The 15028-nt window shown below is 39.9% G+C and overlaps 1 protein-coding gene across 1 annotated transcript; it reads left to right on the top strand.

The window, feature by feature from the left end:
* The first annotated feature begins 178 nt into the window (after positions 1–178).
* On the top strand, positions 179–11635 carry pwwp2b (PWWP domain containing 2B). The gene is made up of 3 exons (XM_016439856.1): positions 179–718; positions 6430–8071; positions 9941–11635. Exons 1-2 carry the CDS (start codon positions 579–581, stop codon positions 8069–8071), a joined length of 1782 nt encoding a protein of 593 aa, XP_016295342.1. The 5' UTR covers positions 179–578; the 3' UTR covers positions 9941–11635.
* The last annotated feature ends 3393 nt before the right edge of the window (positions 11636–15028 follow it).

The following is a 15028-nucleotide window of genomic DNA, read 5'->3' as shown; positions in this document are numbered from 1 at the left end:
TATTTTTTTTTTTTTTTTTTTTGGGTGAAATATTGTTCAATCATCATTCAGCGTGACAGATATATTTATGTAAAAATGAAACAACCTACTTTCTGACCTGTACATATTAAAATATACAAAAGAATAAGTGATTATGCTATTTTTTTTAATGATTAAAAACTTCTTGCTGACAAATGGGTGGTTTAAAGGATAGTGTGCAAAGATTGGTAAAGACTTACAATGACAATTAATTAGTTTCTGGAGTTTTGGGTTAGTTTGAATCAGGGTCTAAACATGCCCGAGCAGACTTTTTTAGTATATGAACTATAGTACCACTGCCATTTTAGTGGGTGTCTCCGTGTAAATCCTGCCGAAAACGCATGCTAGGCACTGGTTTCTGCAGCGGTGTGAGTGGATGGGTGTTCTCTGGGTCTCGTCTTTCACGGGTGACGTCACAGCGGAGTTGATGGCGTCATTGCGCGTCCCGGCGGAGCGTCTAGAGCGCGTTGACGGATCGCAGCAGCAGCGAAGGCCGACGCGACCGTGGCTCCGGCGGCCGGGATCGAGCGACGCCAAGCCGGACACCGAGCGAGGAGAACATGCAGGCTGTAGCGGAGGAGCTGCGGGCAGGCTCCCGGATCCCGGTGACCGTCGAGCAGATCGTCAACGACACGCTGGTGGTGACGCTCACGTACCGCGAGAGGAGCTACACGGGCATCCTGCTGGACTGCAGCAGAAAGTGAGTCGCCTTTCTTTGTGTTTTCGAGCAAAAACACACTTTTGTCAGGTCAGGCCCAGCAGCAGGCCAGGAGGACACAAGCAGCAGGCCTTTATCAGAGAAGAACATCATCATCATCATCATCATTGCACGATAGAAACGCGTATAAATCTGCTCTTTTGTGTCGGATCGTGTGGTTTTTAGTGTCTCGCGGCAGATATTTCTGCTTTAGCCATGTAACATCCGGAGCTCTTTCCTGTAACATTGTATCATTTCCAGCTGCAACATTGATTGATTGATGTTTTCACGCACATTCATCGAGCGTTGAGTGAAATCATCATTATTCTTCATGAAGGCTCAGATGCCATCGTTACAATAGCATACCTGGACATTCATCCAGTTTAAAGGTCAAATATTGCTCAAGCATATGTGTTTATTCATTTTATCCTTATAAATGCGTTTTGGGACATTTAATCTCAATGGTTTTCTTATGAAATCACACGAGGCCTTTGATTGTTTACCTCTTTTCTCATATTTATAGTGACCTGTCATTGTCTGCATTAGATCACTTCATTCCATCTTCCCTAAAAATGGTGTCATTTTTAGGTTTTATGAGTTTTAATGTAAAAGAATCAGGTCTTTGTGTCAGACAAAGACAGGTGAGATGTCACTCAACCGCTTCACAAGGTTATATTCCATTAGAAACAGCACATGAATGTGGATATATGTGACCCTGGAGCACAAAACCAGTCTTAAGGGTAAATTTTTTTTAAATTGAGATGTATGCATCATCTGAAAGCTGAATAAATAAGCTTTCCATTGGTGTATGGTTTGTTAGGATAGGACAATATTTGGCCGAGATACAACTATTTGAAAATCTGGAATCTGAGGGTGCAAAAAAATCTAAATATTGAGAAAATCATCTTTAAAGTTGTCCAAATGAAGTTCTTAGCAATGCATATTACTAATCAAAAATTAAGTTTTGATATATTTACAGTGGGACATTTACAAAATATCTTCATGGAACATGATCTTTACTTAATATCCTAATGATTTTTGGCATAAAAGAAAAATCTATAATTTTGACCCATACAATGTATTGTTGGCTATTGCTACAAATATACCCCAGCGACTTAACACTGCTTTTGTGCTGCAGGGCCACATTTGTATGAATATGAGCAGCTGTGAGGTATTTATAGACACTTCTGAGAAAAAATGAAATATTTACTGCATTCTTGAACTCTATGTACATTCAGTGTTTGTTTATATTAGTAACTTACTCCATACATTTGGATTAAATGTTAAATATTTTGACCGCTAGTGATGTAAACCATCTACATATGCTCGGTTTTATTTTCAGCTATTATTAACAGTGGTCAGTCTAATACAAATTATGGAAAGCCTAAGTATGAATACCCTTTTATCAAAGAATAAGCATAAATGTGTCCAACCACGTAAACCATTTTATGCAACTTTTGTGAAATCGCTGCTCAGACGCTGCGTTGTTGCTGTTATATCATCATGTGTCACGTCCTGAGTCCTGAGTCATCTCCATGAGTCATGCTACGGTCACAATATCATACTAACTTTGAAAAATTGATCTAGCACATTTACACGATTTTGCACAAAACCTGGCTTAAAAAAGGAAAATAATATAGCCACGTGCAATGTAAAACATGATTAAATAAAGATTATTGGAGTATGTTTGTATTAGAAAATACTATTTACTTATTAGAAAATAAGTGTATAAAACATTTATCATATTTTTATTATACAAAAATTTGAAAGGTAATTGTGACTTTTTGTTTATATCTCACAATTTGTACACTTTTTTTCCTTCCAATTCTGAGAAAGAACTGCAAGATATAAAGAATTTTGCTTATTTTATTTTTCAGAATTAACTTAAAAATGTAAAATAAGCTGAATGCATTGAAGATATAAATCGAGACTATTGGAGTATGTTTACTAGTAGAAAATACAAAATACTATTTCAGTCTTTCTACTTCAAAAAATTCTCTCTCACTTCGCTTCCTGTCCACCTTATGTCCTGTCGAAATAAAGGCATAAAACACCAAAAATAAATCTTAAAAAAGAATAATAATTCACATTTAATTTAATGTTACCTGACGTTTCACAAACATTGTATTTTAAAAAGTGATTGTGACTTTATCTTACAATTTTGACTTTTTCTTGCAATTCTGAGAATAAATAGTCCTAATTATAAAAAATAAACTCGCAACTGCAAGAAATAAGAGAATTTGACTAATTTCAGGATTAACTTAAAATGGAAAACATTCTGCATGCATTGTAAAAAAAAAAATGTAAATAGATTTTTAGAGTGTTTTGCTAGAAAATATTTACTTTATGACTTCAAAAATTCAATTTAATTAAATGTTTTAGTTGATGTTTCTTTGTAATACTTTGTGAACCTTGCTATCAAGTTTCTACACCAGTTGTTTGTCACCACACTAAAATAAGCTGAAAATAACTATATTAAATGTTTATCACAGAATACTTTCTGAAACAGTAGGCAGTGTATTCAGTGTAGTGTTCAGCAAGTATTCCACTCTGAACGGCCTGGGAGTGTTCAAATAGCATCATCGTCTGGCGTGAACATTTCAGCTGTATAAATATTCTGATTATGCAATGAAATGTTTTCTTACACCTACACGGCGGTGGTTTTTGGGTTCTGCCGCTGTAGGCCTCGAGGACAGGCGCTTCAGGACTGGGTGTTTTATTTTTCATCAAACATCTCAGACGATTGGTGTTTATGCCTCTCTTACCCACAGGACTTCCTTCTAAGGTTTAATTAATAATCCCTGCACAATCAGATTTCAGGGCTGGATGTGAAAACAAGCAAATCTCTTGGGCCTCTGCTGTGTCCCCGGTGGTTTATGGGATTGTTTTTGTTCAGTGAGGTGGAGGGGAGATCCGGATCTCGTCCCGTTGGTCTCTTTGTCTGTTGTTTCTAACCGCGCACAGCTCATTGCTTTGGCTCAGGTTGCCTCTTTCACAGACTCATGCTTACCTTGAGGCTCCAGTCTGAAAAAAGTCAGAATTGCAAAATATAAAATCAGAAGTTTGGGACAAACTCAATTCTAAGAAGGAAAGTCAGAATTAAAACAAAAAGTCGCCAATACCTTTTTTATTTTTGTTCTGTGGTGGAAACAAAAAAAAACAGAACTGCAAAATGTAAAATAAGTCAGAATTCTGAGTTTATATTGAGCAATTCTGACTTTTTTCCTCAGAATTGCTATAGCTTGTATCTCTGTATTCTGAGTTTGGGTTAAAGACGAAAATGGGTTTTCAAGCATCAAAACAAAAGTTTAAAGGGTTAGTTCACCCAAAAATGAAAATTAGCCCACAAATTACTCACCCTCGAGTCATCCTAGGTGTATATGACTTTCTTCTTTCAGACGAATCCAGTCTGAGTTATATAAAAAATTCTTTTTTTAAAAATGAATATAAAAAAAAAAAGTCTTTGATCTTTCAAGCTGTTCAATGGCACTCAGCGGGTGTTGCATGCATCTGTCCAAAAGAAGTGAAATAAAAAGCGCCCATCGATAAAAAAAAAGTGTCTCACACAAAATATCCATATTCAAAACGTAATAATCACTTTAATCTAGCTTGCGTTCACTGTTGTACACGGAAGCAGCTCCGGGAGCATGACGTATGAGTTCAGCGCTGCGCATGCGCCGGTGAGTCTCGTGAAAACCAACGTTTGTTCACAGGAGCAAAGGAAGCAAAGTTTCCTTACTTTAGCAAAGGAAACCCAGTCTCCTCTTGGCTTATATCGAAATCCTCCGACATTCTTCTTTACAAATCCTCATTTTGTGCTTCTAATTAGTGACCGTTGTTTTGTTTTGATCTCTCCGCTGCGCTTCCGCGTTCATCACTTCTGAGCGGCGCATGCACAACGCTGACCTCATTCGTCATCCGCCCGGAGCTGCTTCTGTGTACAACAGTGAACGCAAGCTACATTAAAGTGATTATTACATTTTGAATATGGATATTTTTCTTACAAATGCATCGATTCGCTACAGGAGGCCTTTGTTCACCCCCCGGAGCCGTGAGAGACATTTTTATGGATGGGCGCTTTTTATTTAACTTCTTTTGGACTGATGCATGCAACACCCGCTGAGTGCCATTAAACAGCTTGAAAGATCAAAGACAATTTTTAATATAACTCCGACTGGATTCGTCTGAAAGAAGAAAGTCATATACACCTAGGATGACTTGACACCTAGGGTGAGTAATTTGTGGGCTAATTTTTATTTTTGGGTGAACTAACCCTTTAATGCAGCTGTAAATTGTTTTGTTTTTTTATAATTTTTCTGAGCAAAAATCATACATTTTTACCATCATTTACAGAAAACACCCACTAAAATGTCAGTGTAACAATAGTTCATATACTAAAAAAAATCTTGTCAGGCATGTATAGATAAAGAATCATTAGATGACATTAAAAGACTATTTAAGGATCTCAGTTCAGCCCTAGAATTTACCAATCTTTGCCACTATCCTTCAAACCTTTAGGTTTTAGCCATTTATTAATAGTTTAAAATATAATAAAATTTAGTATGACAACTTATTCTTTTATATATTTTAATAAGTACGTCAGAATGAGTATGTTGTTTCATTTTTACATTAGTTACAATGAATGACGATAGAACATTATTTCACCCATATGTTGATATTTTATTTTCACAGAAGTTATCAGAAACATTAAAGTAGAAACTTTACTTGCATTTAATATGCTTTCTGTGTATATAAAATCGCTTTTGTTAATTACATTTAATGCAGACACCAAAATGGGAGCTTTGTTTTGTAAAGTAGTTACAGTAGTGAGGTATTGGGGCGATAATGTGCTTAATTGCTATCAAAACAATGTCACAATGCACATAATAATAATGGTTGTCCTTAAATAGTCTTCATTATGTTGTATTTTTCAAATGTGACCATGACATGTTTTTGTGAGATTCATCATACTACACTGAAGTTCTTAGAGTTTCTAAGAATAAGAGTTTGGAGAGATGAAGCGATATCTGTGGTGTTTTTTAAAGGCTATAAAAACAAATAGGTGTGGTTATGTGCATGATATGACTGGTTCACTAACCTGTTTTTCTGGTCAAGAGTCAGCTTGCCATTAGAAATGATTAATCGTGTATTTCTGTTCTTGAGTGTTCAAAGGTTTTGCAACACTGTGATAAGTGTTAAAAATAAGGACATTTAAAAGTGATGGTCTTAGATGGCTTATTATTGCAACCTAAATCCAAAACCATAAAAATTGCATTATTTGTCATAAACGTTAACTGAAATAAAATATAAAAAAGTGCATATTTTATTTCAGCTAGTTGCCAAGGCAACCTTTCTCATTTTCGTTTAGCTTAAGTTGAAGTGCTAAAATAACAAACTTAAAAACAATTTTTTTACATAAAAAATAACAAAAATGACAAACACAAAACAAAATGACTTAAACTTTGTAAAGAGAGTGTCGAGATGCTGAGCCACAATCTTGACTGTTCATTCAAACAATGGAAGATGGGGGAGTGTCAGAAAACCAGGATTGTCCTTATTTTTTTTAGTCTAATTGGTGCCGCTAGTGGCTTTTAAACAGAAAAGTCTTAACAGAGCTTTTGTCGATGTACAGAAGAGCAGTATTATGGGTAATTAACCCTGTATACTCTGTCCATTATTGGCTCTTATGTTTCCCTCTCGACTCTTTTCTGTAGGACTGGGCTGTTTTGCCTTCCAGACGTTGTTGGAAAATCCGAAGAGAGCCTCATATTGAGACCGGACTGTGAAGTCTCGAGTGAAGAGGCTTCCTCTAAACCCGTTAGTCAGCTGACGCAGCAACCAAAAGATGAGAACACGGAGCCTGAGGTGGCTCCTCCGCTCGCTCCCGTACCTATCCCGGTGCAACCGGGCCAGCCCACATATCCGCCGTACTTTGAAGGCGCCCCGTTTCCGCAGCCCATGTGGGTCCGGCACACATACAACCAGTGGGTACCGCAACCGCCGCCACATCCAATCAAGAGGAAGAAGAGACGAAGTCGAGAACCTGGAAGGATGACCATGAGCACAATCCGACTGAGACCTCGGCAGGTGCTGTGCGAGAAATGCAAAAACACACTAAACAGTGATGAGGACAGCAAAGATGGACCAACGGTGACCAAGACATCTAGGAAGGAGAACGCGCCTCAAGCCGACGAGGAGGACACTAAATCAACCCCAGCCAAGAGGAAGGACGACGGAGACAACAACAACAAAGAGTCAAAGAGACGAGAGGAATCGACGGTCTATGACACCAAGTGCTTCCGGAAGGACAAGAAGGACAATGAGAAGTTTCCCAAAGGGGACATCATTCCCCATAGTCCCGTGATTAAGATCTCTTATAGCACTCCACAAGGTAAAGGCGAAGTGATGAAGATCCCCTCGAGGGTTCACGGTTCTGTCAAACCCTTCTGTCCGAAGCAGCTGTTACAGAACGGCCACGGAGAACGAGACGCTTCCAAGGAATCCCAGAAAGTCGTGCAACCTCCGGTAGACGCCATCCGAACGGATCTTACCATTTCCATTCCCAAACTCAAGCTCCCAAAGTTGAGTAATCCGGATGCCCCTTCGCCCAAGATACGATTGAGATCCCGGGCCGACGGAGCGGAGCAGGTGTCCGCTTACGAGGCAGAACTAGTGGATGGCGTTCGGAGGAAAAGTCCTAGAGTTCCCAGCTCTCAGTCTGAAGATGGTGCGGAGAAGAATTCGCTAGAGCTTTGGTCAGGCGAGGAAGTGGAACGGCACGGAGACTTGACTTTACTCATCAACTTCCGGAAGAGGAAAGCGGACTCGTCGAGCCTCTCCGTGTGCAGCAGTGACAGTCTAGATGAGTCCAAGTCTTTCAGCTCCGACGGAACGTCGCCGGAAATCTGCGACCTCGCTCCAGGCGACGATATCGCAGTCTCGTCTTCCTCTCAAGGGGAAAGTAAGACTGTTCTGCCTCTCACCGTACGACTGCACACTCGCAGCATGACTAAATGCGTGACCGAGGAAGGTCACGCCGTAACAGTGGGTGATGTTGTTTGGGGGAAGATCCACGGATTTCCTTGGTGGCCGGCGCGGATACTCAGTATTAGCGGTACTCGTAGAGAAGAAGGTGAGGTCCATGCTCCCTGGCCCGAAGTTAAAGTCTCCTGGTTCGGTTCTCCCACCACCTCCCAACTCTCGGTTGCCAAACTCTCGCCGTTCCTCGAATTCTTCAGGTCACGCTTCAACCGCAAAAAGAAAGGGATGTACCGCCGTGCCATCATGGAGGCCGCCAAGGCGGTGGGACACATGAGTGCCGAAATCACATCTCTACTGGCTCACTGCGAAACTTAGGTGAGTCTCTTGTCTTTCCTTGCGTGTAATGACAAGCAAAGCATGTTTCAGTTTTGACGCAAGTGCTTAGCGTACAGCAGATCACACAGCCTTTCAAAGTGTTGAGTGCACTCGACTCATGCGCTCTAGAAAGTTTAATCTCTGCCCAGTGTTGGCGCTATTTCTCTCTAGAAGTGATGAGCGATAAAATTGTCTTTGCACTGTTTAAAACTAGAGTTGCATGAATCTCTGAGCCCCTTCACGCAAGCGCTTGCCTACTCGAGGAACTTTCCGGTAGTTTGTTGTTATTCCATTTATTCTGTTTCTTTTTCGGCTGTAAAACAATGGTGCGGGCCAGTGTTGCCACCTTGTGGACCGAAATTTGCATCAGGTGCACCTTACACAGACCCTTGAGTATGTGTAAAAAACAAAGTGCACTTTAAGCTTTACTGTTTTTTGCATTCTTTTAAAGGAATTAATTAAATTTTCATTTATTCACCCACATGTCTTACCAAATCCGAACGACTTTTTTTTCTTCTGTGGAACGCAAAAGTAAATATTTTAAAGTGTTAATGCTGCTCATTTCGCTGTCTTTAGTACTTTTAGGATATTTCAATAGTGCTTTGATCAGGGCTTTTCCAATCTTCTATAGATATATGATAAAGAGCAGCGTGAACATCCTTCTAAACATCTCCTTTTGTGTTCCACAGACGAATGTCATTCAGGTTTGGAACGCATGGGTACATCACTTGTGTTTTTAGGTGTGCATTTTCTTTACATTTCATGAGCTCCAAACGTTATTGAAAACAGTAGGCTTGATTTGTTTCGTTGAGCATAGAAACGTCTTTAACTTCCCGGTTGGTTCCCATGGCATCAGTTTCTTTGTAGATTGCTAGGTCACCTCATGTTTATCGAGGATCAGATGCTGTCTTGGTTCAATATTGGCTCAAGTTCACAAGCCGGGGCTCCCACTGCCAGTGTTTGCACTCCTGAATTTCCATTCCATCCAGCCATATTTAGTCACATCTAGACTGTGCTTTGCAGGACTACATATCTGCAGATCCAAACTTCAGTACATAGTTATGCATCATTTGTGCATTTTTAAATGCATGCACTATTATGAATAATTTATGCTTGTTTATGCATGCATTTTGATGCATAATTTGTGCATTTTTATTAGGGCTGCACGATTAATCGCATGCGATATTTAACGCGCATCTTGTCAGAAAGCCGGTTCTGTAATCAGCGGTAAATCTCCATCACCTGCGTGCTTTCACATTGAGCAGCATTAACTACACAGAGCTGTTGTTCACTAACGAGCTGCTCTAGACCACGTTCATATTCGCGCGATTTTTTGCACAGCTTGTCAGTGAACAACGGCTCTGTGTAGTTAATGCTGCTCAATGTGAAAGCACGCAGGTGATGGAGATTTACCGCTGATTACAGAACCGGCTTTCTGACAAGATGCGCGTTAAATATCGCATGCGATTAATCGTGCAGCCCTAATTTTTATGCATGCATTTTTATATGCGTCATTAGTGCATTTTTATGCATGCATTATTGTGTCATTTGTGCATTTTTAAATGCATGCACTATTATGAATCCTTGTGCTTATGTAAGCATTTTTATGCATAATTTGTGCTTGTTTATGCATGCATTTTTTTTTGCATCACCATTCACAAAAAATACATTGCAAGCTCTTTACTTCAAATCCTTGACCACAAACTCCCAATGGTTTGATTTTAGCATGTTGACGTCATACTCAAATAAGCATATCAATGCGCAGTGCATGCAATTACTGGGTTTAAATAATGCAATTAATTGCATTATTCTTATCGATACTGAATACTGTTCTGTCTATTCATGTATTTGTTTGTTTTCTCTCCGCAGAGGACGAGGACGGTAGTGGACTGGCTGTTATTCAGGGTTTTGCAGGCGCCCCCAGATGATGGTGATGTCCCCAGAGCGTCTTCATTTGCCACGGATATCACGAGGGAAGGTGCTTTATTTCCCTCCACATGTGGCTGTTGGAAGAAAATGCAATGAGCGGACTGTGTTTGAGGGGCCACGAGGAGAATGTGGGAACAATTCCCCCGTTTGTCTCTCCATCTTTTGTTTGTTTGTTTTTTAGGACGTACATGATATTAGAACAAGTAGCTTGACACTAAATCCGAATGTATTTATTCACGAAAAAAACACTCGACTGGTGACTGGCCTCCTGTAAGATCACACTGCTGCTGTTTCTTATGACTCTTACGTCTGTTTTGGATCTGATCCGAACGGACTGACAAATATCCGTATTATAATACAAAACGACAAGTCTTACTGTGTCTGTTTCTTCAGATTATGAAAATGTGAAATTCCTTTTTGCATCATGTAGGTCTTACACCATGCAGTATGTCAGTTTGTCCGTCGCTTCACTTTCTCTGTCCTCTCCCAGAAATATATCTCTCGTATGTCTCTCCATCCTCGTTTTCACTCTTGATTATGTGATGTTTTGCTTTAATTATTTAATGTGTCACGTTAAGAGAAGCACTTTATCCGTACCTTGGTGGCCTGCTGTGAACTCTAACTCGAGTTTGCAGACTCTCGGAGGAGCCAACCCATCACTTTTGAAGTGATTTTTAATTTTTGTGATGGAGATTTCGATTAAAGGATGCGTTCAGGAAGTTGTGTACACTGTATTCTCGCGTTTAGCCCGGTTTACGTTGCTTTCCTCCTTATGAAATGTTCCACTGGAGATCTGGAGAGAACTGTACGCTCCTATGCACCGTCTCTTTTATTAAAGCATAAAAAGCAGCGTGTTGGTGATCATGTGTTTGCTGAGTGAGTGCAGGCGTACATGGGCTTGATTATCTGTGTGTCTGCTGGGACGTGGGACGTCCAGACGGCTGGCTGACCTGCGGGACTCGAGCGTTTCAAGAGCTGCACAGGTTTGGGTGCGTTTTTCCAGCTGGACTTTCTGCGGGCGTCGAGCACTTTATATCTGCCGCTGCTCGACACGGTGGAGTTTTTTAAATGTGCTGTAAATAGAATAAAATATAAAAGCAATGTCCTTTCTTGCAATGTTCTTTTGCACGTGTGGTTTAGTTTCCAGACACCGTGAGGTAATGAGGCGCTCGCTGACCTCTCGTCTGCCATTTGCTATCAAACCCGATGCCAAAGTTTGTGCCTTTGTGTTAAATGTGAAAGCGTGTTGACCGCCGCAGCAGCTCATTGGGTGCATTTGTTGAGGCTCAAATAAGTCGCTTACGTTCACAAACATCATGTACTTTACTGTTTGACTTGAATGAGAAGGAAACCTCAAATAGACAGTGTCCTACTCCACTTTAGAGTTTCATACGGCCCGTTAAACATTCGATTGGCTGCATTTAACCTTTCATTTCACTGGTAGATTGACCATTTAAAAAGCTGAAGGAAGATGAGTTTTTCCGTTTATAAAAACGTTGCAGTGATTGTGTTGCGAAAGACTGATCTGCTTTGTGCTGTTATCAAACCTACTTAACATTAACACCTCCTGCAATAGTCTAGACCTGTGTTTACACTTCTGCTCTGTAAGTTCACTGGACTTCACCCACACACAGACACACACAGACACGCGCACACGCACACAGACACACGCGCACACACACAGACACGCGCACACAGACACACACACACACTCATTCACACACACACTCACACACTCTCACTCACACACACACTCACACACTCTCACTCACACACACACACACACACACACACAATCACACTCACACTCACAAACACACACACACACACACACACACTCACTCACTCACTCACTCACTCACTCCTCTCACACTCACTCACTCACTCACACACACTCACTCACTCACTCACTCACTCACACACACACACTCTCACTCACACACACTCACTCACACACACACACACACTCACACACTCTCACTCACACACACACACACACACGTACGCGACAACTAAACCGAAGGAATGCATCTAGAGATTTAGAACTCAAATTAAATGTCAAATATTGTTATACATTATCATTCCAAGGTTTGTGGTCAGTAAGATATTTTTTATGTTTTTGAAAGAAGTCTGTTCTGCTCACCAGGGCTGCATTCATTTGATCACACATATAATACAAATTAACTTGATGAATAAAAGTATTTATTTCTTTTATACAAATATCTTACTGACCTCAAACATGTTTTTAATTTTTTTAAATGTATTTATTTTTTATTTGAGTGTTGTTAGTCGTGAGGTACATTGGAGCACTTTCAGGTGTTTTTAGATGGTTTGTATTTCCAGGTGCTTTTCTAATGTCAATATGAAACTATTCACAACCACTTTCACTTTCACACTGTGCCTTAAATCTGAGTGAAACTGGCTCTCCAACAAGAATAGCTATGGACAGGAGTTGATTTTATCATGATGAACTGAATAGTTAAATGTGGTTGATAAATAAGAGAGATGCTGCAGCTGAAAGGAAAATCATTTAAGAGCAAGTTATTACAGATGGAAGGCAATAACATGAGAAATGGTTCTTTTTTTAACATTTAAGAGCTGAATTCTGCACAGTTTGACATTCTTAATGAGGTATTATTACACGCAAAACTCTTCATGTTGTTCCAAACCTTTGACATTCTTTGAGGAGTTTTTTTTTTCTTTCATTTTTTTATTTTAATGTAACTTCACTGCTATGTCGGAAGACTTTTATTTTGACATCACTGAGAACTCTAGTGCTCATAGTTACTGTTAGTGATTAAGCAGCTGAGAAAGAGCTAAAGCTCTGTGAAGTCCTTCAGACCACACAAACTCATTCTGACTCATCATCATCATTCATTCATTCATTCACTCTCTGTCACGAAGCTGCTGAGTTTATGGTTTAATTTCCAGCTCTCATGACTTGAACAGATACATGTCAGGAAACTGCAGAAGTGTCCATATCTTAGCAAAAGATTAAAGAAATTATCTAAGAAATTGCAGCATGCATTGTAGGACCTATGTAGACATTTTAATGACAATTAAATGTTAACACTCAAATTTTCATTGACACAATGACACAAATATTTTCATTACAGTGATGCAGAGAAAAATTCATATTTAAATTGCACAATGTGTTATTTTCGATGTGTAGTTGTATTTTTACATCATGGTGGTGTTTGTTGTACTGAACTGAACTGATGTTGATTTTATGGAGAGATATTTGGACAGAATGGAAAGCTTTTGGACAAGAATTATTTTTGCCTTACAGTAATGGAAATAGTTGTATGTGCTTAATTGTCAAAACAATGTCAATGAAAAGCATCTTTATTTTTAGACTTTTTATTCTGATTTTATTTTTATTTTTGTTCATTTTTATTGTGTGCTTGTCATTTATATTAGTTTTTGTTTTTAATATGTTTGTCCGGTTTTTATTCATTTTTATTTCAGTTTTAGTTTGTTATTTTAATATATAGGTTTTAGTACATCAAGTTAGATTTTCTTATTTAAAAAAAAATAGCTGAAATAAAAAAATATATATATTTCTTATGATTCTAAGCTGAAAGTGTGTGTGTGTGTGTGTGTGTGTGTGTGTGTGTGTTCAGTAACGCAGGGTGCGGCGCTAGTAAAGCAAACCCAGCTCTCTGGACGCTCTCCAGCACCCCATATGGTCCTTTCTCCTTCAGGACGTCTTGAAGACCTGCTCTGCTGCACTGATCTGAGCATCGCTCCAGTCTTGTTGACGTCTTCTGCTTGTTTTCAGTGCTGTGTGACTCCTGACTGTGATTCAGTATTGATCGCTCACACACAGCAGGTGTCACACATTTCATTTGCTTCAATAACCTGCTTTAAAACAACCACCCGACTGTAGTAACGGTGCTGAAGCGCTGCTAGAATGCTATGAGCAGTGTAAGTACACTAAACAACACGCTGTGATTTGAAGAGTTTCATGACCGGGGCTGTCAAGCTTCAAAAAGCACCATAAATATATAGTTCAAGCATGTTGCGCTCCTATGCACCGTCTCTATTATTAAAGCATAAAAAGCAGCGTGTTGGTGATCATGTGTTTGCTGAGTGAGTGCAGGCGTACATGGGCTTGATTATCTGTGTGTCTGCTGGGACGTGGGACATCCAGACGGCTGGCTGACCTGCGGGACTCGAGCGTTTCAAGAGCTGCGCAGGTTTGGGTGCGTTTTTCCAGCTGGACTTTCTGCGGGCGTCGAGCACTTTATATCTGCCGCTGCTCGACACGGTGGAGTTTTTTAAATGTGCTGTAAATAGAATAAAATATAAAAGCAATGTCCTTTCTTGCAATGTTCTTTTGCACGTGTGGTTTAGTTTCCAGACACCGTGAGGTAATGAGGCGCTCGCTGACCTCTCGTCTGCCATTTGCTATCAAACCCGATGCCAAAGTTTGTGCCTTTGTGTTAAATGTGAAAGCGTGTTGACCGCCGCAGCAGCTCATTGGGTGCATTTGTTGAGGCTCAAATAAGTCGCTTACGTTCACAAACATCATGTACTTTACTGTTTGACTTGAATGAGAAGGAAACCTCAAATAGACAGTGTCCTACTCCACTTTAGAGTTTCATACGGCCCGTTAAACATTCGATTGGCTGCATTTAACCTTTCATTTCACTGGTAGATTGACCATTTAAAAAGCTGAAGGAAGATGAGTTTTTCCGTTTATAAAAACGTTGCAGTGATTGTGTTGCGAAAGACTGATCTGCTTTGTGCTGTTATCAAACCTACTTAACATTAACACCTCCTGCAATAGTCTAGACCTGTGTTTACACTTCTGCTCTGTAAGTTCACTGGACTTCACCCACACACAGACACACACACACACACAGACACACATGCACACTCACACACACACACACACACACACTAGGGGTTGAACGACTTCTGATTTTTTAAAGTCAACTTTTATGTCATGAAAGTCGAGTCGAAGTCGACTAGTCGCTGATGACGTCATTAATGAACAAATAAGTCTGGAGCTGTGACAAACAC

This window comes from Sinocyclocheilus anshuiensis, unplaced genomic scaffold, assembly GCF_001515605.1.
Source record: "Sinocyclocheilus anshuiensis isolate Anshui unplaced genomic scaffold, SAMN03320099.WGS_v1.1 scaffold2700, whole genome shotgun sequence".
NCBI lineage: Eukaryota > Metazoa > Chordata > Actinopteri > Cypriniformes > Cyprinidae > Sinocyclocheilus > Sinocyclocheilus anshuiensis.
This window is presented reverse-complemented; position numbering and strand designations above follow the sequence as displayed.